Consider the following 24,319-nt stretch of genomic DNA (forward strand, 5'->3'; position numbering starts at 1 on the left):
GTTAAGATGGGAAGGCCTTGGCTTTAGTGTTTGAAAAGTGAATTACATAAATACACTGTTATTTATCTGCCTTGGAAGTAATTTTTTTGAAGCCATCTGTTATTTAATTTTTTCAGAAAGGTTTATTCTAGGAAATTTGTCAACTATGAAAATTTCTGAATCTGTCTGCCATGGAACAGTTAATCATTCTGTCCTGGGGACTATCAGACAAAGATTTGTCATAGCTGTAATGTAACTGGCTTTTTTTCCTCAGTCATAGTATAATCCATTTAGGGTAGCTGTTTGCCAGCAAAACAAAATCTGTACTTGGTTTTCAGTATTTATGAAACACTGGCACTGCTCAGCCCGTTGCAAGACCAATACCTTTTGAGAAGCACCATGTTTAGTATTGTTTTCAGGATGGGGCTGATTCTTAGGTCATTAGAAAGAATTCAGCATTGAGAACATACTTTTTTAGACCTTCCTGTAAGTCACTGTACTGAATGTTGGTTGATATCTGTTAAGTGGTAATTTTTAAAATCTGTCAGTATTATGTAAGATGCAGGGATTCTGGGCTTCAAAAAGGAGATGTGGAATGTGTGTGTAAATGTCTCTCTGGTCTTGTAATTCTTTGCACATAAAAGTGAATGATCTTGTTCTGTTACAAATGTTAAAGAGAGGAAGATTGGAGAATGTGCACTGCTGGCAATGTTACTCTTTTTCACTTTACCTTCTGGTTGAATGAGAACACAAAAGAACTCGCTTCTAGGCACTATGATTAGTGATCAAGATGGAAAATTCTTTTCAAGTGTCCTATCCCTTGCAATTACAGAAAGTATCTCCTGAACTTAAGTAATTGCAGTAATTTGATTTACTGAGTTTTAGCATTAAGAAAAACAGAATTCCAGAAAACGCAAAGAAAGATGTGTACTTCTGTGTATTCTTAGTGTAAAATCATTAGATACAGCTGACTATTTGGCAAACAAATCTAAATAGTAAATGTATCACATATGAGTTTACGTTGTTACAATGTGAGGATTGTGTTTGGCTGGAGAGAAGTGGTAAGTAGATACATTAGAATTTGCAAATAATAATTCTGACGGCCATACCTTGACTGAGCTATTTTATTTCTCTGTACCCAAACTGTAATGTGGCTGTTATAGTCCTTAGCTTTCAAGAGTAGTCTGTAGTCTGTAGCATGCTATTAACTTTTTAAAAAATCACTTTCATATTTGAACATACCTGTTCCAACTATTGTCCAAAGATAATAAAACAGAAAGAAGTTAGAGAAATGTTCCTCTGTATATTTTTCTAAGCTTATTGTTGCTTAACTACGTTTGGAAGCGAACGTCTCTAAAAAAGTAATGCGTTAAAAAATAATGTGTTCTAAGCATTCTCTTTATGTGTTTAGCAAAACTGAGAAACAAAATTTATGTGATTTTGGTGCTATTAGAAGTTTACCACAGTACTTCCTTATAATGAATAAATAAAGACCAGTTCTATACTTATATTTGATGCATTTTTTCTGACACCTTATTTTCTTTTTTGGCTTTTTTTCCTACTCTGTTTTGCCTTTTTTTTTCTTTTCTGGTTGTGATGGACTCGTTCCTATGAAAGAGGAACTGTGACATGTCAGTAAAGAAACAAAGTGCTATCAAATACCCAAAGCAGAAAATAAAACAGAGTTGAAGATAATTACTTCCAAGACTTTACTGCTGCGGTGTTGATTAGAAAACAAAAGGTAAAAAATGCCTATGTTGTTCTACATTTTGACTTTAGAAATTACTTTAAAGATAATACAAAGCCTAAAAGAAAAAGTTCTCTAAGTGCACATTTCAGGCCATTATTTTTGTGAGAGATCTTTGTCATCGCTATACTTGGCCTAATTGGGATCTGGATACGCCTATGTACTTCCTGCAGTCAACAAAAGAAAAACAGCTGCATTTACAGATATGCTTATTGATTGTTCCTAATCCAGTTGAGGTAAGAAATAAGAATATATTATTTTCCATGAAAGTATTAGGCCAGTAGCTGACTATAGGCTTTTTAATTTGGGAGAGGAGCTGGTGCTGTGCATGCAGTCTATTTTATGATGTAATTGCAAGCAAAGTGATTTGAAGGATGATAGTGAGGATAGAGTATAAAGGGTGATAATACAAAGAAAGGTTCTTAGTACAGACTAGAACCTACAAGCATCAAACTATCAGATGTCTCATCTGCCTGAGTTAAGAGCAGCTACTTCTGTTTTTCTGGGTTAAAGAATGTCTGTTCAGTCTTGCTACCTATCCATCTGAATCTGCTCTCTGAGACTCTAGATTAATTTTAACTTACTGAAAAGTCCTTAAAGGTCTATTCTGAGGACCTAGAGGTGCTTCTCATAAGGGAACTACTAATGAATGCTTAGAAGAAGTCTAGCTGCTTTCTACTCCGCTTTGGCTCAGAAAGTAACCTGTGATAAGAGTCTGGCATCAACCCTGTCTCTTAAAAGTTATCTGCCAAGAGAGAAAGGAAAACTGTGCATTTGCACTCTTTACCTATGAGGCAGCAAGAGAGAAGTATGAGTGAGCTTGCGTATGTTTTGAGGAATAGGAAGATAGAGTGGTTATTGTTTTGGTATTTTTCCTTCCAGTTCCTTCATCTTGATGAAAATCATACCTCTCTGTGGAAGATTGGTTATTCAGAAACCAATGAAACCATGTCATAGGAGCAAGAAAAGTGAAAGCTGGATATTTGAGGGAGAAAGAGACTTTTAGCTAGATTGCTTAAGTGATTTAATGTTTTGGTGATCTGATATTTTGCTTTTTATCAGAGGCAAAAAAGCTAATATTTATTTTAAACTGTTTAATTGATACTGAGGTGGCCAGAGCTGAAATATCTAACGTTTAAATGATCAGCAAAAATCCCCAATTTGGAGGACATTTTTGTTCTTATTTTCCTTTTATTCATGTCATATAGTAGATATGAAAAAGGGCAAATGCAGTTGAGACAAAATGATACTGCAGGTTGTTGTCATTATCCAAACAACTCTCAGCGAACCATAGGCTGAATTGTAGATGTCGGGATTACTGAATTCTAGTTTTTGAAATGATGAGGTTCTCTATATGTGCCTGTTTTGCTGAATACCAATAAACCCTTCTGTTTCTTCTTAAAGGGTAAAAAGGATCTCTGCTGATTAACACTCATCTAATCATTATGGAATCATCACTTTTACTGCTTTCTCCTTTTTCCCCTATTACCTGTCAAATTGTAGTCATGGAATATACAATACTTCATCATTATACTACAAAATCCTTTGTTTCTATAACTTAGACAATAACAATAATTAGTTTGTAATGACTCTTGAGTTGTTTTTCATGGCAGTACTGATCAGATGACACTGATTCAGCCATTCCCGTCACCCTCCACCCTTTTCCCTTTGTTCTCTTTGAAAAGTGACTTCTGTATTCTCAAATTTTTACTCTTTTTAACCCCCCACCCTGAGCCACTTGTGCGTTGTGGTCCTGTTCCCTTCTTGCAGAGGTGGGTGGGGAGGGCAAGTGGCAGAAAGCAGAACTGTTTGAAAGCCATATTCAGTTCTCAGCAGAGAAAGAGCTCTGGAGGCTGGAATGCCAAGTATGTTCATTTTCTCTGCTTCCCAGTCCTCCACAGCGTGCGACTTCTGCAAAATAGTGTGTATCTGGAGAGTAAAAGTCTATACATTTTTGTTTCCTGGAGTGTGCTTTATCCAAATGGAAGTAATAATTCTCTTGATTGCAGTATCCTTAATATGTTGCCTGATGCAGCAGCCTGCAGGGAGCCAACTTAAGAGTTGCCAGGAACAGATACTGATCTGTGGTAAACTAAAGCATTTGTTGTCAAGGTCTAATCTCTTTTCTGTATTTCTCTGTTGCTTTCATCAGCGAGTCTTACTGATTTAAGTGGATTAATTATGTGAAGACTGAGGTGTCTTTTTTTAATCTTACCTCCTGGATGATGGAATTTATAAAGATACATAATGCAAGTCTTAACTGCTGATGCAGACTCCTAGTGTGCTGGCTTAAATAGGTAACTACTAGTGGGATACAGGAAAGAGGTTGTCTGATCCTTAAGACTGTACAAGAATGTTAGATGAAGAAACAATGCTTGAGCAGGAGTCTATCCATCCTGCTTTAGCACTTTTGAAATGTAAAGGAAACTCCCAAAAGGAAGGTGACTCATAGAAATATCATTATCGCTGGTGCTCTCTCCAGTTGTCTTTCTGCATTCCCCTTCACAGTGGCATTGGGTGCCATGGCTGGCCTGAGACTTCAGGGGCTGGCATCCTCCAAACTTTATCAACGCCGGCAGGATCGGCTAAGTGGCACAGGGTCACTCCTGAGCAACAGGACAGATACAGCAGCTGGGATACATGGGTATGTCTCCAAGATGAAGGGAATGGTATTGTTGAAGCATTTTCCAAGATTTGTTCATTTTTTTGGCTTTTTTGTCTTTTACTTAAATGGGGAATTGACTGCACACAAGCAGACAGGGTGAAGTCTGTTTATTTTCATTTCCAAGTAATGTATGAAGGGAAGGACTTCCCTGGCAAGGAAGCTTTCTGCTTTTAACAATAACAGGAAAGCAACCATGGAGAATCTTTCCCATTTTGAAGGACTGCACAGGATTTTTCAGACCCAGCATTACTGCTAGTCTTGTTAATGGTGAAGTATTTATGTACAGTAAGAATAAAGAAATAGAGTGAAATATAGTAATTTTTCAAAATGCTGATTGGTTTTTGCTGTCTCTTTGATCTTAAGAGTTCAGTAGCACGTTTCTTCATCTGTACTGTTAATAACTGGCTAGTTGATTTTAGATGCTGTAAATAACTCCAGTGTGTCGGATAATTAAGCTTCTAGTATAGCTGCTTTTTGAGATTACTTAGGATGTGTCAAACAAAGCTTCTTAAGTCTCTCCCCAGACAATTCTTTTGCTTGATTTGTTCATTACTTTTTCTATACTTCTGATTAAAATTTTAATTTTCTTCTCAATTGAAGAAAAGTTAAAAAGTTATCATTGAGGTTAATTTGGGGCAGGAGAGAAATTAACAGGAATTAAATAAAGCTTAATGTATTGCATTTTGGAAGAATTCTGAGCAGTGATGTGGGATGCAAAATCTGAGTCCCTGGGAAGATCAGTGAACATGCAGGAGAGAGATTTCCTAGCAGTCAGAGGCTTTGGGTTTAAGTCTCCTCTGAGCTGGAGGAAGACCTGGTGCTCACTCATAATTCAGCAGTTGGGCTGGCTTCTCAGTTTGAACCCTCACTAGAACTCCTACCTTCACACTCTTCCCTAGTCTTTTCTTTTTACCTGTTTGGTAGTGGGTGAGTTCTCAATTTTTCCTGTACAAAGTGTGAGTGTATGAGAAGTAAGCATGGAGAGAAGTAAGAGGACAGTGAAATAAATTTCAATGCCGTTGAGAGGAGAGGATGCTGTACAGGAAGAGTGAGTATTACAAGGAGCTGGTGAGAGATGAGAAAGTAAGCACGGAAAAACAATGAAGTAACGTGAACAGTGACACTTAACAGAAAAGCAGTGTGTCAACTGAAGATGAGAAGCATGAGTAGATAAATGCTGAGGCATAGTCATCTCACATTTTCAAAATGTAATTTACTTTCAGCTAGTTAACTGTTTAATTGTAACATGTAAAGCTCATCTCTGCAGAGAGAGGTGAAGGCACTTTTTTTTCCTGTGGTAGCTGAACCTGCTGTCTGAATTTGTAAATGTGACATATTTTTCCAAGCCTTGTTTTTTAAAATCTGAGTTTAAAACACTATCTTAAGTAGACATAACTTGATTCGCTATGCAGGAAGAAAGCCCTTTTCTGAACAGTCACGTTTGTAGTGCTGTCAGCAAGACAGCTACATTATTTCCAGTTTGCCTTCTATGTCAGCTAGATTTAGGAGCGGGAGCTTGGTGTTTGGAAGAATGCTTATATGCGAGAGGTCTCCCTTTTTAAACTTAAACTTCTGCACGAGGCTGCTAAAGGAGATGACCTGGGTTGTGCTGACATACATATGCTGACAATAATTGTTCTCCAGATGCTCTCTGTTGGCCTTGGGCACTTCAGTAAGTTGTAGCCTAGGAAGACTGAAGTGTGACTGGGAGCTAGCTCTGAAGCCAAGCATGTCTAGACTTAGAGGTAGCATTAGACGGGAGAAACCTGAGATGTTGATAATGTGTTGTGTTGGAGCAGATAGGCTGCATATATATTGCTGTGATGACACGGCATGTACTTGCATATAAACTATATGCTGGCAGAATTTTTAATAAAGCCAGGCAGGATGGAAGGAAATAACTTTTGCAGGTGCCAGAGTGATTTAGGAGAGAATTCTCTAGATATGTAAATCGAATACATTTTCACATCATAGTTTTTGAAACAAAGAAAACATAAAGCTACTTATTAAGACTTCTTATTCAGCAGGTGTCCAAGCTGAAGATTATAATCTGCCATGGAATTTTGCCACCCAAGTGACTTGTGTTTTATCCACAGTTTTTGAGCTACACATAATTTTTGCTTCTACCTCAAAAAGTCCTGGTAGTTTTTATCCCTTCTTCAGGCAAATGGCTGTAATCCAAAAGCAGTGTTGTTACTAGCTGATGATAGTTATGAACACGTTTGGGAATGATCTATCTTATCAGTACCAGTAAACAAACAGCGCTACAGAGAGATTTTAGCTCCTTTCAGATAATGGAGTACGAGAAACATTTATCTGTTTAATAGAAATAGATGTGAAAATGGTACATGCTTGAAAATCGAAGGGTATTTTTGGTGTCAGATGTATAATCTGTTTAAAACGTGTACACTTCTTGTTGATATTTCCCCAGGTTAAGTGGACACTGCTAAATATTTGACTTTGTTTGTGGTTATATTGGAAGTAAGCATTACCTTCCATTGAAAGGGAGTGCTGAATACCTGTTGCATAGGACATTTTTCTGTGTGACTGCCAATGGACTTGCATTGCTGCTGCTGGTTTCAGGCATCTGCATGATGGCAGTTTCCCCTGCACGCTAACCATGCAGACATTGTGCTCTGTTCTCAGCTGCAACCTGTGAAGGAGTGGGATCTTTTTCTCAACCTCTGGCTCCCACAAATAGCAAATGACTGTAGCTGGTAGGCCAAGGAGTGATGAGGAACTACAAATACTTTTCTCCACATTGTGCCTATAAAGCTGCATTTGTATGTTTTTCTTAATTTCCATTGTTCTCGGTTAGTAAATGAAAAGTAAATGTGCTTATTTCTTTCAGAACTTGGGGGCTACATAGTCAAGGGAGATCTGCTGAAAGAAACAGTATTAACTTGTTATTTAGCTAACTAAAAACTATTTAAATAGGAAGTAAATGGAAAATACCATGTAAGCAGAAGGAGAAGTTAAACTATGCACATAGTATTATCAAATGCACAAGGAATCATAAACTGACCGAACAGGATTTTTTTTTCTTTGGCATTTTATGAGTGTAATAAAATTGAATGCTTTAATAACAATTAAAAAAAATTATATAACCTGATAACATCCCTTAAAACAAAGTTGACCTACTTTGAGAAAGCTTTCCAGAAAAAGAGTGAATTCAAGTGAAGAGATCTTGGAAAAATGGTAGGGGTGGTCATGATCTGATACACTTCCTCTTTTTTTTTTCTTTGTGTTGGTCATTATCTATTAAATGAATCATAGTCCAGTATTGTCCCAGAAAGATTTTTTTTTAAAATCTTTGTCAAAGTTAAGGACTTGAAGTCATACACCCTTAACCATGCTACAGAGTAGGTAGGAATCCCCCTTCAGGAGTGTTCTAATTTTTATCTTGGCTACTGGGAATTAAGATATATGCAAGCAGTGGTAGTTTTTTAGGTTATTGACTTTCACTATTTTATACATATATTGTGCACGTATATACACTACAAGTGACTATGTAAATCCTATCATATTGTGTTATTTTATCTAAACAATGGTTTTTACTGGTGGACCATATAGGAATATGATGTTTAATAGACTGAATATATCTGAAACTATTATCTGTAGAAGGTAAATCCATATTGACTTTAGTGATGTAAGGTGCAATGCTTTCAAATATTTCCACAGCAACTGTACCAGTAGCAGAAAATAAGTCTCCTAATTAACTTCTACTTCATATAAAGAATGTTGATTTTTTTTCCAACTTGAGAGCAATGCTAATACTTTATAATAAATAGTCCTGAAAAGTCACAGCATGAGGAACCCACTGCTAATTATAATGGTAAATAAACTATTTATGTAAATTAGATATTTTAAGAAAGAACATTAGTTAAAGTTATGGGGTATAATGGAGAGAGACTGGAAAATGTGTTGTTCAAGCACTGGTATTTTGTTGGGTTTGTACAGGACTGGAGAACTTCAGGATGTTTTGCTAGTGTTGTTTTAATAGCCTTTCCTGTCTTTGTGTTATCAGCTTATTGTTAAAACAGAGGAGGATTTTGTATTTTACTGCGTTGCATGCAAAAAAAATCAGTAATTAAAACGCAAGTAGCACTCCATATTTGGTGCTGTCCTTTGTGGGGAAGACTTTTATCTAAATATCTTATGGTTGACACGGTAGGCCAATCTTTTCATGGTCATTATGAGCATGACCACCAAAAGGATGGTTTTAGTCTCACTCTTCCTCTACGTGTGCTGCTGGCACAAGTGTTTGTGTAATCTGGTAGGCTAGATCATAGAAATGCTCTGAAATAAATTATCCTCCCTCAGCCTTGGTGAATTTTAACAGTGATCCAGTTGAATCAGTGCTTGCCCTAGCACAAGGGAAAGGACGCACAGGTGTGTAGTTTAGGGAGATTATGGAACTATAGCATATATGAAAATAAAACTCTGAAATGAATGGAAAGTCATGCCTTTAGAGAAATGCTGAAGTGTCAAACTTTAATTTGAGTGCAAAAGAGTAAAATGTCTTAAAAATAGATGCAAAGTCACAAATGAAAAGACAATGGAGAGGTAAAATTCAGTTATGATTACCAAAGGTCTACTGCTGCTGGTTTGTATTATAGCGAACACTAGGTTAGGGGGTGCTATATGATTTAGTTGTCTCTTGTATAGCTGTCCCCAACAAACATTAGCTGTATTATAGCTGAGACAGAGAACAATAATTTTATAAATACAAGCAGCAGCAGCCAAACTATTTGTAGAATAGAAGGAACCTGAACAGAAAGTTTACACTCCCCAAGCAGCTGCAAATTCACAGCTTCTTTAGAGGAAGGGGGGGCAGGAGAGAAGGTAAATGGGTTTTGCCTGGAAATGCTTGACCATCTGAGCTTTTCTGTGTACTAGGAAAACAGTTCTGAGGATGCCTTTTGCATCAAAGGTAATCTCTGTAACTTTTCAATTGTTCTTCTTTCAGCTGTTCTCTAGCACTGGGGACATGAAACTAGATGAAAACTGAAACTTGAACCTTTTTATGCAATTAGCTTATCTTATAAAACCATAGCGTTAATTCAGAAGACCTCAATAGTGAACAATATCTCTTTGGTTTGGGAGATGATAAATTGTGCTTTATTGTAATATGTTCTTATTTTCTTGACCATCTGTTTCCCAGCTCACCCTGGAACATTTAATCATAAGAATTTTTTCTCTTATTTGAATTCTACTTCTGAACCTGCCTCAGAGCAGGTTTACTGGCCAGCTGGTAATGAAAGAGTGCTCTTTTCATAGAATCATAGAATCAGTAAGGTTGGAAGGGACCTCTGGAGATCATCTAGTCCAACCCCCCTGCTCAAGCAGGGCCACCTAGAGCATGTTAGATAGGGTTGCATCCAGACGGGCCTTGAAGATCTCCAGAGAAGGAGACTCCACAGCCTCTCTGGGCAACCTGGTCCAGTGCTCCGTCACTCTCACAGGGAAGAAATTCCCCCTCACAGTCAGGCGGAGCTTCCTGTGCTTCAATTTCTGCCCATTGCCTCTTGTCCTGTCACACAGGACAACTGAAAAGAGTTTGTCCCCGTCCCCTTGACACCCTCCCTTCAGGTACTTACACATGTAGATCAGATCCCCCCTCAGTCTTCTCTTCCCCAGGCTGAAGAGGCCCAGCTCTCGCAGCCGTTCCTCATAGGGCAGATGCTCCATCCCTCTGATCATCCTCGTAGCCCTACGCTGGACTCTTTCCAGTAGCTCCATGTCTCTGCTGTTCTGGGGAGCCCAGAACTGGGCACAGTACTTGAGATGAGGCCTCCCCAGGGCTGAGTGGAGGGACAGGATCACCTCCCTCGACCTGCTGGCAACAGTCCAATTAGCTTTGTTTCTAGCTGGTTGGAGTGGAATTCATTGTCACTGTCCTACTACTTGGGAACAAATGTTTTGGACTGAAAACTGGAATACAGATTGTCTGTGCTAATGTGAGCATCCTTATTAATAGATCACTTGCTTGAGTGTGTGATAGACATTTTATGCCTTTACATGTGTTTAAACCGTGTAATTTTGTGTGCGGATTTTTCATATAAACTTCGTGTAATTTTATGTACAGTTTTTTTTGTATAATTTTTTTTCCTGAACTAGTAGTTTCTTCATGTATGATTAACAAGTCACTATTACAAGCTCATTTGCAGTATGGCATTTCTTGGACAACTCGGGCTGTATCACAGTCATCTTTCTTAAAACTTTTAAGGAAATCTTGTCTGCGTCAGCCAAGTTCTTCTAGCTCAAATGTGTTTTGTTTCCCATTTCCAAATCTTGGAAGTGTTTGTACTATATTTTTTAGCAAAATTGTTACTGATATTTTATTATACATCACAGCCTTTATGTTATTGCAGTATTGGAATGTCTTGAATAAACTTCTGTAGCTAGGAGCTGGATGTTTTGCATCATTGAGAAGGCTATTATGTACATGCTTTGTGCATTGCAGTAAATAAATTCCTGCAACTCATAACATTTTTCTGCTCTAACAGGTGAGTGAGGTGAATTGATTTTCTGAGTTACGCGTTAAATCCAGAGCTGTTTTTTATGGTAACAGAAGACAATGAGAACACAGAATATTAGTGCTTTTGACTTCCATTGGCAATTTTAATTTTCTAACATACTTTATATTGTTTGGAATTAAAGGTTTGCTGTCTCAACAGCCCTCAAACACTGTTTTTGGATGTGAGGCTCCTGACAAGCTTATTCTTATGAATCAGGCCCTACATCTTCCAGATATTTCTTGCCAGCACAGCTATTTTACTCTTGGCAGAATCTCTCCAGATAGTGAACCTGCACTCTTTCATATAGAGGAACATGGCTTCTGATTGCAGGCTGGTATTGCATACTGCGGTTGTCTAATGCCAAAGCTGTAGCGGTTCTGCTCTTGCAGAATTAAATCAGCAGGTAGTTGGTCAGTGGCAGTGATGGGTACTGTTCCCCAGCTATTGATGAAGTACACAGTAACAAGTTCAGGATTTTTATAATTTCATGTTTATAAACTGCAACAAAAAAGCAGTAAATCGTGCTTTGTTGTTAGCGTGTGGAGCAGAGTACCTGCTGTCATGTAGAAACCTATGAGACTCATTGAAATGATTTTTCCCTGTTTTTTCTATAACCCAGATTAGCTTTTTCACTGATGTTAGCATCAGGCTTTCTTAATCATGGCCATGTTGTTTAGCTCAAGTCTTGGAATTCAGGCATGAAATTCTTCAAGTGGGAACATTTTGTTTGTTGGAGAGATTACATTTTTCAAGTTCTGGTGCACGTTTAGCTGAAAATGGTGATTGAAAATGAAGCTGATTCAATTTAAAAAAAGATCTCTGGGCTTTGCTGTGAACAAACGATTTTGTATTGACTTATTCCTTTGCTACTTGGCAAAATAGAAATATTTCTTTAACCTGTGATTCCTAGTTTACAAAGTTACGTGATTTCCTGTTTGTCCATAGTTCTGGTTCATGTCCATGTTTAAAGCTCCTTCATACTGCAGTGAGGGAACAAGTTATAATAGATTTTACTAAATCAGTATTCCATTTTTGACCTCAGAACCTATTAACACAGACACGCACGCACCCCTGTCATCCTTGGAATTGCTGTGGCAGAAGGCAGGTGTGTTTTCACTGAGTGGTTACTCCAGGCCACAGCCCAGTGTATTAGTGCAGACCGCAGGTGCGATGCATCCAGCTGAGCTGAGCCAGCTGCAGCACAGGCCTGGTTTTGTTGTCTGCAGAATAGGGGGCTACTGCCAATATTGCCGCTTGCTCATTCTAGTTCTGCTCTGAGCACAAGGCACTGGACTGCAAACTATAGTGTGTTTTTGTAAGAATGCCTCTGACCAGAGGAAAGTGAAGCTTCTGCTACTGAAATATGCTTGTTGAATTATTATCCTGGAAGAGGTGTGGAAAATAGGATGTCAGGTTGTAGAAAAACACTGGCAAAGGAAATTCAGTGCTTTACTACAATTAAAGGTCTTTACTCTTTAACATTGAAACAGAAATCAGAATCATCATTGTTCAAAGTGTGTAAAAGGGACCCATTTAAATAGATTTGTATATAAAAAGAAAGAAGAGCTGTTTTAAACCAAGCCTTCTTTATTTTCTATATATTATGTAGTTCAAGAAAACTATTATACAAATACTCCAGTGACATTGATAAGCTGGACATTTTTTATTCTTCCATGTATAAAGCTGCTATCTTTCTAGTAGTATAGAATTTGGAAGTAGCTCAGAAGGCATAAGATAGTCCTTCTATATTCAAAAGTGAAACAATATTAAATTTTTATATTATTGGATATTTTGGAGGTTAAAAGAAAGATCTGATTCCAACAGGAAACAGACTCTTTGCTTTGCATATATTTTGCTTACCATTTGGACATGTGATATAGGATTTTAAAATGGCATTCTGCTAATATGTTCAGAACTTAGATTATGTGACAGCAAGTATGAAAATTTTGTGAGAGAGGTTAAGGTTGTCCCCTACTTTAGGAGAGAAAGAGGAAATGGTCCTTTGCAAGATTTGCAAGTGTGGCTTTGGGTTTTTTTTAGCCTCACTTTCTGAGGAAATGAAGCTGATGTATTTGCCTAGCCAGCCAGGGAGACTTCTTGCTTCTGTGACTTTTTTAACCTGTTGCCAGTTTCAGCTAATTTGTCAGGAAGGTGGAGGTGCTGGATGTGATTAAGTTCCTATGACTCGTGTGTGTGTAAGCTGATGGGTAGAGGAGAAAGGCTTCATTAATCTTTTCAGTGAAGGGGAGACTGCAGTGTGAGATCAGTGCTTACTGCACCTCAGAGAAACCTCACTGGAGTACGTCTTCAGACCAGAAATCCAGAGAAGTCAGGATTCATTGGATTTGCTGCTGTCAGAACTACCAGTTTGGTTTAACTAGTGGATATTTGATACGTGCTATGAGCAAGTTGGCATAATGGCATTCATTGGTGAAGTGAATTGACTGGTGAAGTGGCCAAAAATGTGCAGTAGGTAAGCTGGCCTATTGAAAAATAAGTTCATTTTTCTACAAGGATGCTGCCTTCCCTGTGCAAGTTGTTAGGATGTTATTTCTAACTGATGTCAGTGCTGAGATGACTCATTCGCTGTTCTTTTTTCATGTAAAAGGGAGGTAAACGCAATAGAAATGTGATGTCACTGGCATTGAGGCAATTTGGATGAGTACACTCATATGACTGGCTGTAATATTGCTCATGATCTTTCTCTTTTCTTTGGTCCAGTAATATGTCTGATGCTCTTGCAAATGCAGTATGTGAACGCTGCCAGGCTCGGTTTGATCCTGCAGAGAGGATTGTGAACAGCAATGGGGAGCTCTATCACGAAAACTGCTTCGTCTGTGCTCAGTGTTTTCGTCAGTTCCCAGATGGACTCTTTTATGAGGTGAGGCCACGGTAGTTATAAACCTATGGAAAACTGTTTGAGTAATTGAATTATAAGCCCTATTCCGTATAATGCTGCATGTCTGAGGCTCTTAACTAGTCTGTAAAAATTGAAGGTACTCAAGCTCTCTCAGGATTAAGTGACATTCTTTATCAACATCATTTGTTTCACTGCCTGTCTCTCCCAAGTTAAATGGATATACTCAAGAGAATAGATGTTTCAATTAAATGTCAGGTCCATAGCACCCCACAGCTTGTAAGGGTAAGCTTCAGCTGGTTTGAGCAAGTATAAGTGACGTCTTTAAAACTGTACCAGGAAGCTGGCTGTGAAAGATCTGAAAAACATAGAGGGGAGGGGAAAAATGAGGAAGGTAACTTTAGGAATTTTTCCTACTTTCTCTGTCTTGTACAATTGCCTGTTCTTTTTTGTTAGAAAAAGAACAGGAAAAGATCTGACATACAAGCCTGTAAAACCTGGAATGTATCTTGGCTTTTTTTAGATATTTTGTATCAAACTTTTCCGGTTTTGCAACTGAAATTGGTGGAGTTGTTTAAAAATGGGATTTAAATCTTTTTACAGAACATTTGCAAGCATGTATTTTGAATACCACATTATTTTAAACATGATGTGTTCTTAATTTGCAGTGAGTTTTAGCCTTACACAAGACAAATATTTCTGAATGACATGAATAAAAAATTAAAGCAAAAAATTAAATTAAAGCAAATTGTAGGAAAAGACTTTGGACTCTTTGAGTTTTTAAATCTCTTATAGCAGTGTTACCATTGATTTAACCATTTGCTAAGCAAATTCACCATGAGGTTGAAAGTATATCTGGAAAGTAAAGTTTATTTGATAAAATCTTTGAGAGTTGAAAACAGGTAAAAAGGGAATTAGAATGGGAAATGCCTGACTGACCTTGACCAATTGCTCATTTCAACCAAATAGTAATGCTGAACTGTCAGAACCAAGAGGAGCTTACTCATTCATGGGGACTTTTCTCTCATTTTGTTCACAGTTTGAAGGTCGGAAATACTGTGAGCATGACTTTCAGATGCTGTTTGCCCCTTGCTGTGGGGAATGTGGTAAGATTTCCAAATACATATCCATACAGCTATGGATTTACTGTGATGTTAAGTGGAATGGCCCTTCATTTAGCATTGTCTTCTTTTCAGTTTACGTATCTGTGTCAGTGCAACAGGGGTATAACTGCACTGCTGTGAAGTCCTCTCATTGCACTGACATCCAGCCCTGTGTTGGGATTGTTGTGGTATTTTAAGGAGCAGGAATTCTAGATAGAAGCAAAGCATGATATCAGCAGTAATTTACTGTATTCTGGTTGTGGGAAGAACTGTTTCTTCCAAAGTTGAGAGCATAATAGTTCTTGTGGAATTAAAACTAAAGAATGATGAAAGGCACCGGATTTTTGATACAATTTTGTATATGCATCTAAGGGTATTGCTTTCCTTTTGTAGGTGAGTTCATCATTGGGCGTGTTATCAAGGCAATGAATAATAACTGGCACCCAGAATGTTTCCGGTGTGAGCTCTGTGATGTGGCCCTTGCTGACCTGGGTTTTGTGAAGAATGCAGGCAGGTGAGAAAGAGTAGGAGCTCTAAAGCTTTTGTTAGTATTTTGTTGATATAGCAGTGAGATGTTGAGAGTGATCAGTTGGTTGTAAGCATGGATGTAAAGCTTGTGAAGGTGCAGAAGAAGCTTTCAGGAGTGAACAATTAAAAAAATGGAAAAACAAGAACAATATTCCTTATCCAGTGAACTAGAAAGCAGAAAATCAAATTGTAGTAGTTTATGAATGGGTTCTGGGGTAGAAAGGGATTTTAGGCAAAATGCTGTAGGTGAGAAGCAGAGGGATTATGTGATCCTGGGCAGACTGCTTATCAAGTAAGCTGCTGATCAAGGCATAGCAAAAGACCAAGAGAATAGTACTGGGATTACAGTAAAACGTATTTGGTATAAGATTCCTGTGGTCTTCATAAAGCATTTGTTTTATATACAGTAATATAAAAAAATAAGTCCTGAAGTTTGATTAATGCATTTAATTGAGAAGTAAGTAATTAAAAACATAAAAGGATACTTGTAAAAAGCACATCATGATAAGAAAATAAAACAATCCAGCAGTTAGCATTCAGTATTGCATGATTCATAGTTAACTTCAGGCCTTCTTAGATCTTGAGCAAAGCTTACTAGTGTCCTGGCATCTATATTCTCACTGAATGGTGAAAAGGGACAGGAAGGAAAAGGAAAGGTTATATACTAGTACCCTGTCCAGCAGGTTGCCCTTTCTATCTCCCTTTTCTGTTCAATTTTGCATGCAACTTCTGTACCTTGGATTTTAGAAGTGGCCTTAATAAATTTTATTTTGACACCTAAGCTTTTTAGATTGGGCTGTTTTAATAGCACTTAGGGCGGTTCCTGGGGTGCTTTCTGGGGAAAGCAGCCTGGATTGCAGCAATGCTAGCAAGATAAAGTATGTTTGACTTTGTAATTTACAGACCAGACTTGAAAGGTAAGGATCTCATTCCTAAAACATAGAAAAGGGATTTGTGCACATGCATATGTGTATCTATACATAAAAGATATAACCCAGCTATTCTGATTTCTAGTAACATCTATCTCCGTAGCATAGAAGTATTCTTCTAGAAGATATTATTGGAAACTCTTGAGATCTTCTTCCCATTACTCATAATACCACATGATCTTCCCTAGTGAGGCCGTTATTCACAGATGTATTTCACTAGATGTAATTTGTATCGGTGAGGATAGTTAAGATAATCTCTAACCTACTCATTTAGCAAGACTATGAATTTACTGCAGATAAAGTCACAGAAATTACATAATTATAAAACACCTCAAGGAGAGGAATCTGTTTTGGGCAAATTGGGCTTCACTTCTTCATATACTGACTTTTCTCCTTTGCAGTTTTTTAAAACAGGAGTTCAGAATTTTATGATTCTCTATGTAGTAACGATGAATGTTGTATTCCCAAGCAGCCCTTTTCCATTCTTTCTTGATGGTTATCAGGATCTCTGATATATTGCAGGAACTACCTAAAAGAGGCTCTGTAGTGAAGGTTGCCTGGCTTCTGTCTGCAAAAAGCCTTCAGGCCATGGCAAAGGACAGATAGAAAAGGTAGTGTGATGTTTGTTGCTCATCTCCAGCAATAAATGCTGGCAAGCAGTCTAATGGTTATGACTCCTATCTTAATTCTGGTCCTGGTTGGGTGCACTTTTTTTTTTTTTTTTTTTTTTTCCCTTCTCCTTGCCACAATTTAGCACCAATTTTCTGTCTACGGTGTATAAATGCTTTGAATTTGCTGAACTGAACTAGAGGTTCAACTATGCTATCTGTTGAGGCAGGGTACCTCAGGAATGGATCTCTAGTGCTGGCATGATACAAAATTTTAAAGTATGCTTTATGCAGAGACAGAGTCATTATTTAATATTTCTAGGGGGTGAATTTTATTTCTAAGAACAAGCTGTCCGTTTAAGTGCTTCTTTGTTCCCTTCCCAATTCTTCAGTATCCAGCCAGCAGTGTTAGGTCTTTGAAATCAGTTTGGCTGTTATTGTGCTTCTGTTTGCAGTTTCAATAGGACAAGACCATGTGATCTTTGTTGTCAGAGGCATTCTTCCTAATTGTTATGCCCCCAAAATGACAGAACTTCCCTCCTCAGGAATGAGTTTGACTCTGGATGGGCTGTCTCTTGTCTGTATAGCTGCACACTTGCTCTCTTGGTTGATTTTGGTGGAAGAGTGTTCTTACGTGGAAGCAGTGGCAAGAATTATGCTCACAGTTCAGATTTGGCGCTTAGTGAGCTTTCATTTGTCTTACCCTCGTAAGTTTGAGGCACCATTACAGTCCTTTTACCACAAAACAGATTGCACAGAGCCTCTCGGAATTTCTCTGCTACAAAAAAATACATGACTGGGTCAAGAGCACCATTTAGACTGGTGAGGCAGGAAGTAACGCGGTTACTGAGTGCTAGAATACGCTGCGTCTCACAGGAAGTCTTGGTCCCATCATAATGGAGAATATAAATGTAGCGATTGACATGATAAGGTACAAAGCAGATCAGAAAAATGACTAGGACCATGATAATCATTTTGATAGCCTTTTCCTTTAGGTGTTTCTCGACTCTGTTCCCACTCTTCAGGCTTCGGATGATTAATAAGTAGCAAGTCACTGTAGTAACAAATGGGAGGGTGAATGCCACTGCTAAGGACACAAGAGCATGGCGTGATGCCTTTTCTCTGTAGAGCTGCAGGCAGACTGTTGTGTTGTTCACCTCTGTTGTCTGCACACTGATCAGCAGAGGTGCCATTGCAACAGCAACAATAACCCATAGAAAGGCACATGCCAAATGGGCATAGAGAGACCTGCGGAGCTTGATAGACTTCACAGGGTGCACAATGGCTAAGAAACGGTCAACACTGATACACATAAGGAAGTAGATACTGGCATACATATTGAGGTAAAAAAGGAAGCCCGTGAGTCTGCATGGGATTTCACCAAATGGCCAGTGATTACCAGAAAAATGATACACCAACCGGGTGGGAAGTACTAGCACAAAGGATAGGTCAGCCACAGCAAGATGCATCAGGAAAATGTTGGCAGGTGTGCCTGACTTCTGGTCCCGGACAAAAAGCCAAAGAGCTAGGGCATTGCCAACAAAAGCCAGGATGAAGTCCAGGAAATAGAAAGTGGCAAAAAAGATGTTCTCCAGATGTGTTTCTTTGCCACATTGCTCTGAAGTTTTCAAAGAAAAAATTGATTGGTTTGTGCAATTGAAGAGCAGGCTTGAAGTATCTGCTGGGCCGTTCATTTTTCACAAGAAGTTTGGAGCACAAAGCAGAAACCTGAAAGAATTGAGAGAGTATCTTACAAAAGAGCCTGGTTTTGTGGAGAGAAAAAAAAAATCACGAACAAACACACAAAAAACTTGGAAATCAGTGGTGTTTGCTGATACTAGTATTTAATAGGAGAGGTCAGTCTGAGTTGCAGCACTTACAAAATTCTGAATACCTCCTGCTCAGTTGGACTTTCCAGACCATTAATTTCTGTTGAAGGAACTACTATAAAGAGTTAGCTTGCTGATTATGAACTTACATCCAGGCTGTGCTGAGACCTATTGGATGACAGAGTAGTTAAATGCTCATGTATTATGTTTGTGGAAAAATGGAAGTGGGTAATATATGTCCAGCTAGAAAGTAATTACTATGTTTAATTTTGAAAGACTGGGTTAGGACTGAAGAGCTCCAAATGAATCAGCTTCTCTGAACACAGATACCTGTTGCAAAGTGACCTAGTTTGGAGTACGTGTATTGTTCCTGGAAGGGATGTGGGACAGATGTGATATTGGTGTCATTAAAAAAGTCTCAAAAGTGCAGGTTTCCTGAAAATATACAGTGAAAATTATGTTAGTCTGAAGTCCTGTATTTAAGGCAAACACTTTTAGGTGCAATAGCAAAGAAGATTTCTCAGATGGGTAGCAGCATCTGATCTGAACAGCAAAACACACTTAATTGACTTGGAAAACATTACTAGTTATAGCCATGCTGTTGGTTGTTGTCAACGAGTCCTCCTTCTCTACCGGTTTCTTCTGCCAACATGACTATCTCTTTCTACCTCAAAAGCTACTAAGCTCCACTATAGCTCATTGAGGGGCTTTTTCAAGTAGCAGCATGGTAAAACTGGACATACTTTGCTACTCTTGTGGTTTTCTGTAGGGTCCTGAACAGTATCAACTCCATGATTAGACTTCCTGGGCATCTACCCACAGCTTTTTATACATTTATCATCCCAGAGTATAGGTAGTAGGGAAAGGCGGGAAGTCTGAATCTCCAGTACTATGCCTGTTTCTTGGTTTCCTGAGAGGTATATTAGAATTCACATCAATACTTCCATTATGTTTATCATTTCTTTTGTACTGATTGACTGTTACTTCATAATATTTAAGCATTTTTTAAAAGGTAAGTAGCTAAGGAAACTGAAAAAAGCTGGAACAGAGTAAATGTACAAAAAAGCAGAAAGAGAGAGAGATTGCCAAGGCAGTGTCAAGTGAAACTGGGTTTTAAAACACTTGGGAAAAAAAAGTACTGAAGTAATGATAGCAAAAGACAGAAAGAAAGTCCGTTTGACTTGGTCATTTATTTTTTGTGTAAGGAAACTATGAAGTATCTGTTTTTTCCTTTGGTATATTTGTCAGTAATGATAATATGTATAAAGTGTTTTCTCTTTAAGATCAGGCTGCTCCCTTTCCCTCTGCTGATGTTGAGGTTTTAAGATAGTTACTGATACTGTAACACAGAATTTTCAGTCTCTGCCAGAAGCTACTTTCTGCTGACATCTTACATCATTAGATAGTTGATTTGAGGCAGTAGGCACTGACTCTAGCTTCCCAGCAGACCTTTCTATTCAGGTGTCTGTAGACATTGGTGGCTGACTGAGAAACTTGAAATGGCAGGTTAGGAACAGAACAATAATATGGCAAATGGAAACAAAATTCCAAGGTAATTTCCATCTTTTGTTTGACTGCTGTCACTTTCAGGTGGACAGAAAACTATAATAGCTAGAGATTAATGCACTCTGGACAAAATTTGCTTAGTTTACAGTCTAATTTCAGATGAAATTCAACAGAAGAGAGAGAAGAGAATAAATGAAATTCAGAAGCTGAAATTCCTTCATATGGCCACAGAGGGTCCTTCTTACTTCATGCATTGCCAGTGTATGCTACGTGTTTATGGCACAAAAGAAACTCAACTTTTGAGTGTATGGGTACTCATTGTCTACTGCCTGCTGCATGCTTCTTTGTAGTCCTGGAAATGGCAACATACTATTGTCTTGGAGTTACTAAAGTATGTGTGCAAGGGAGACTGTATAGCCCTTTCTTCTGAAGTATAGCTCATTCTATAAAAATGCACCGTAACTCTTTGTTCCCCTTGCTTACGTGCACAAAAGGAAAGTTAATTCTCGCTCTTTTCTGCATGGGTTTTCTGGATTTACAGAGGACATCACAATTGTTGTTCCTAGTGTTTATTTGTCCCTTAAAAAGTAAAATCTACAAGTATTTTTGAACACAAGAGCTTGAAATTTCTGTATGATTGTATTAAGTACTTGTCTTCCCTGGATGGAATTAGTTTAAATATGTGGGTTTTTGTTACATATTAAAGGAGGAATAGGAGGAGACCATACATTTTTAGTGGCTGTTAATTTACAGTGGTACCTACTAACTGAAATTCTGGCTAGATGATCTTTTTTTTTTTTCATCTGCAGAAAGGATATAAGGAGGTGATCTTTATACATATACACACCTGTCAGTGATCAGGCAGTCTGATGGCTAAGTATTGTTCTATACCTGGTTGTGACACCACTGAAAAATAGCAAATGCTGGATTGGACAAGCTTAAAAAGCTGGGGCAAGGATGGTGTAAGGAACCAGAGAGGGATATCTTTTGCCTTGATGATAGTGACTTAAATCATTCCAAGAGGTGAAGCAGTAAGCAGAGACTAAATATTAGGGGTTTAGCAGTCTGAAATGTTCTGTCAGAGTTCTCCCAGTGATTTCTATCATGGAAATATCGTAGGGTGGAGGGGAAAGGAGGATATGAGGGATATCAAAAAGTCCAGTGGATCTGTGCCCGGAACTGATGATTCTATCTTTTAAAATGAGTGTCCTTATAGGAGAGCTGCTGTTAACTCATTTACTTTTGAGAGGAAGGTAAAGTGAGGTATTTTTCATTATCTTGTCAGAAATGATGGAAAAGGGAAATGAGTCTCTGTCTAATTCTGCTTAAGTTTTAATCTAGAATGAAATTTTGATCAAGTATTTTATTTTCTTTACAATTCTGTTTGTTGACTTGAAAATCATAGCCTAGTGCTTGACTAGTTAAGAAAAAAAGCTGATGTATTGTTAGAATTAAGTGTTGAACTGGTTTTCAGAGTTGAAGTATTGCCAACAAAAAGCTACCAAGAGTAGTAATTGTTTGTTTATTTGTAACTGCATTCAGTATGGAAGGCCCTTTATTATTATTTAAAGCTGCACTTCTCTTTTTTTCCTGTTTCTAACCTATCAATTTAAAATGAATATGTTGACTTTTAAACTTATTTCTTTTTCATTTGATATGCTTACAAAAAACATGTTTTAAGTCCTTAAAAAGCTTGTTATACTCGTCTGCAAACTAGAAACTTTTCCAAGTGCACAAGATATGTAGTTTGTGCTCAAAGCTATATGGTGCAAGAGGCTTTGACCCCACAGACAGAACAACACAGACTACTCCTTTAGTAGTCTGGCTCACTGTCCCATATTTTCCGCTTGGATTGCGCTCTTGGGGTTGTGTGAATATTTAGTGATTTACGTATTGCTGAACAGAGCGCTATTCTGGAGTGAGCCATTATCCCAGGCTTGAGTTCTAAGAGGCATGTCAGTGCTCATTTGAAATGCCTGCACATTGACCATATTTCATGGCCCTGTTTCTCTTCTGCTCCAAAACAAGCGAGATATCAATCCACAAGGCTGTCAGTATAGACACAGCGTGATTGCCCTTTGAGCATGTGCTCTACCTGTCACTAATGTGACCATTCATAAGCAGCAAAAATGGATGGCTCATCATAAATTAATCACCCTAGCTAATTAGGCAGTTTTGTTTTTATGCCACTGTAGATAAATTTGAAGTATATGGTAAGGTTTTTGGAGTTTCCTGTTCTTACTCCCAGCTAGAGGAGTTTCTGATTTGGGAATATGTTTGATTCTGCGTTTTTATGATTATGGTTGTAGTGCTTTGTCAAATGGGAATGTTCCCTAACTTTCACTAGAAATACATTTCATCATAAACAGTCTGACTGAAACCATTCTCTTGAAAATTGCTCTTGCTTAGCCTCCCACCCCTTAACTAGGAATATTGGTTTCTTGTGAACACCAAAGCAGCATCAGAGAGTGCTAATCATAGTATATGACTGTCTGTTTGCCTGGCACAAATGGATGGACATTAAGTACTGAAGTTTAAAAGCTTTAATGTTTTGGAGGAGTGAAGTAAAGAAGAGTGAGAATAGTGAAATTCTTCTTTGAACTTTTAAAAATGTTGCTTGTTCTTAAGTTTCCGTTATGTTTGTTAGCCTGTGTGTCTTGCCGCCTCACTGACACCAGCCAGAACTAGTGCTGTTAGGAAAGCTCCTTTGTTATTCTCCCAACAGAAGCTGATCTCTTACCTGTTTATGGTGCAGTCCTGTGGGTGGGGTATGAAGTCCGTTTGGAGAAAATCTCAGGGAACTCCTTCTGGTGTCAGCAAGCCAAAAAGAAGCAGCAACGGAGAAAACAATGAGATGTTCCAGAAAGAGCACACTGTTGCCGACTTGGTGAGGGTGGAGAAGGGACACCCTCTATATAGTGTCCTGCTAGCTCTGATAGCGCGTTATCAGCTCAGTCGCACAAGAGCAGGGGAGAGAATACCCCAGCACTGAAGAGCAGTCTTCATTCCAGCTGAACCCTTGGCACGGGGAAGCTGCTGCTGTTACAGATATGTGTATGCTGTGTGAATATTCTTACGTTCATGGTGCTTACTAAAGGCTGCTACTGAACTCCAAGCTCTTAACACAGACTCCTTGGAGTCCTCTGATTATTTTGGGAGGGTGGGGAGAAGTATTGTTCAGGGGAAGTCTGGTATTAATAGACACAACAGGACATTTCAGAATGGGATAATTCCATACTAGTGGGAGTGGGAAGGGGGAGAGAAAGAGGGGCGGCTGCTATGGTAACAGCTCAGCTTGTCCAACACTTTCCTTTGCCAGCAATAGAGGAGGGTCTATGGGGCAGCAGAGAGGGTTTCTCAATGGGGAGGGGTTGATAATAGTTTATCAGTGCAAATGGCTGAAGGCCTCTTATTCAGCTGAATGAGAGGGGTCTCTTTCAGGACACTTGCTTCAGGGTCCCTGTGTCCTGCCCTGTATAATTAGTCTCCATTTGACAGTGCTGAATAAAATTGATGCCTTTATGCTGAGATGAGCACAGCTGCATGTTTCCTTATAATGGGGTGCTGTCTGCTTTTTCTGGGCTCCGTCTGGCAGAACAGTGGTTTCAGCCCTGGAGAGAGACTCTTGCTGACAGGAGGACCCAAAAAGTGGAGAGAATAATAGTGATACTTAGCACTTAGACAGGCGCCTGTCAGCTGAGGGTCATAAATATTTGAGGTCTCATAACAATATCTGTGTTGTATTCTTATCCCCATTTTACAGATCTAAGGGTGATTCATGACAGCAGAATTTTAGAAGGCGCCTTGCAATGTACCCACTACTTTAGCTGTAAATCTACCCTTCCCTTTTTAATTTTTCCTTTTGCCTGGTATCTTTTGAGAATAACCTGTAAAACTCCGTTTCACATAGGATATAGTGAAAGGAATTAAGCAGACTTGCTGTTTTGTGACAAAGAAACCTGCAGAAATCATTCCGCTGTCATCTTTATTTTAGCATAAATTCTTCCCAGCCCACAGCATTGCTGCCAAAGGGGTAGGTAACTAAGC

At 38.5% G+C, this 24,319-nt stretch overlaps 2 protein-coding genes across 5 annotated transcripts in view; one reads left to right on the forward strand and one right to left on the reverse strand.

Moving 5' to 3' along the window:
* Window positions 1-24,319, forward strand: part of LIMS2 (LIM zinc finger domain containing 2) — a 34,931-nt gene that overhangs the window by 1,575 nt on the left and 9,037 nt on the right. For 2 of the 4 annotated variants that reach the window (XM_062582302.1, XM_062582303.1), the window contains exons 2-4: window positions 13,634-13,793; window positions 14,809-14,875; window positions 15,266-15,386. The exons of 1 other annotated variant lie outside the window; for it this stretch is intronic. In XM_062582302.1, coding sequence (XP_062438286.1) covers window positions 13,634-13,793; window positions 14,809-14,875; window positions 15,266-15,386 — 348 coding nt within the window. Of the gene's footprint in view, window positions 1-13,633; window positions 13,794-14,808; window positions 14,876-15,265; window positions 15,387-24,319 lie in introns of those variants that run through there. One more of the 4 variants, XM_062582304.1, reaches the window with a different exon arrangement.
* GPR17 (G protein-coupled receptor 17) lies at window positions 15,861-23,424 on the reverse strand. Its single transcript, XM_062582301.1, has 2 exons — window positions 23,013-23,424; window positions 15,861-18,665 (listed from the first exon to the last, which is right to left on the reverse strand). The coding sequence occupies exon 2, from the start codon at window positions 18,629-18,631 to the stop codon at window positions 17,597-17,599; it is 1,035 nt and encodes a 344-aa protein (XP_062438285.1). The 5' UTR covers window positions 18,632-18,665; window positions 23,013-23,424; the 3' UTR covers window positions 15,861-17,596.

The sequence above is a fragment of the Rhea pennata genome, chromosome 9 (assembly GCF_028389875.1).
Source record: "Rhea pennata isolate bPtePen1 chromosome 9, bPtePen1.pri, whole genome shotgun sequence".
NCBI lineage: Eukaryota > Metazoa > Chordata > Aves > Rheiformes > Rheidae > Rhea > Rhea pennata.

Coding starts and splice junctions, on each gene's coding strand:
- GPR17 (XM_062582301.1), bottom strand. CDS start 18,631: ATGAACGGCCCAGCAGATACTTCAAGCCTGCTCTTCAATTGCACAAAC.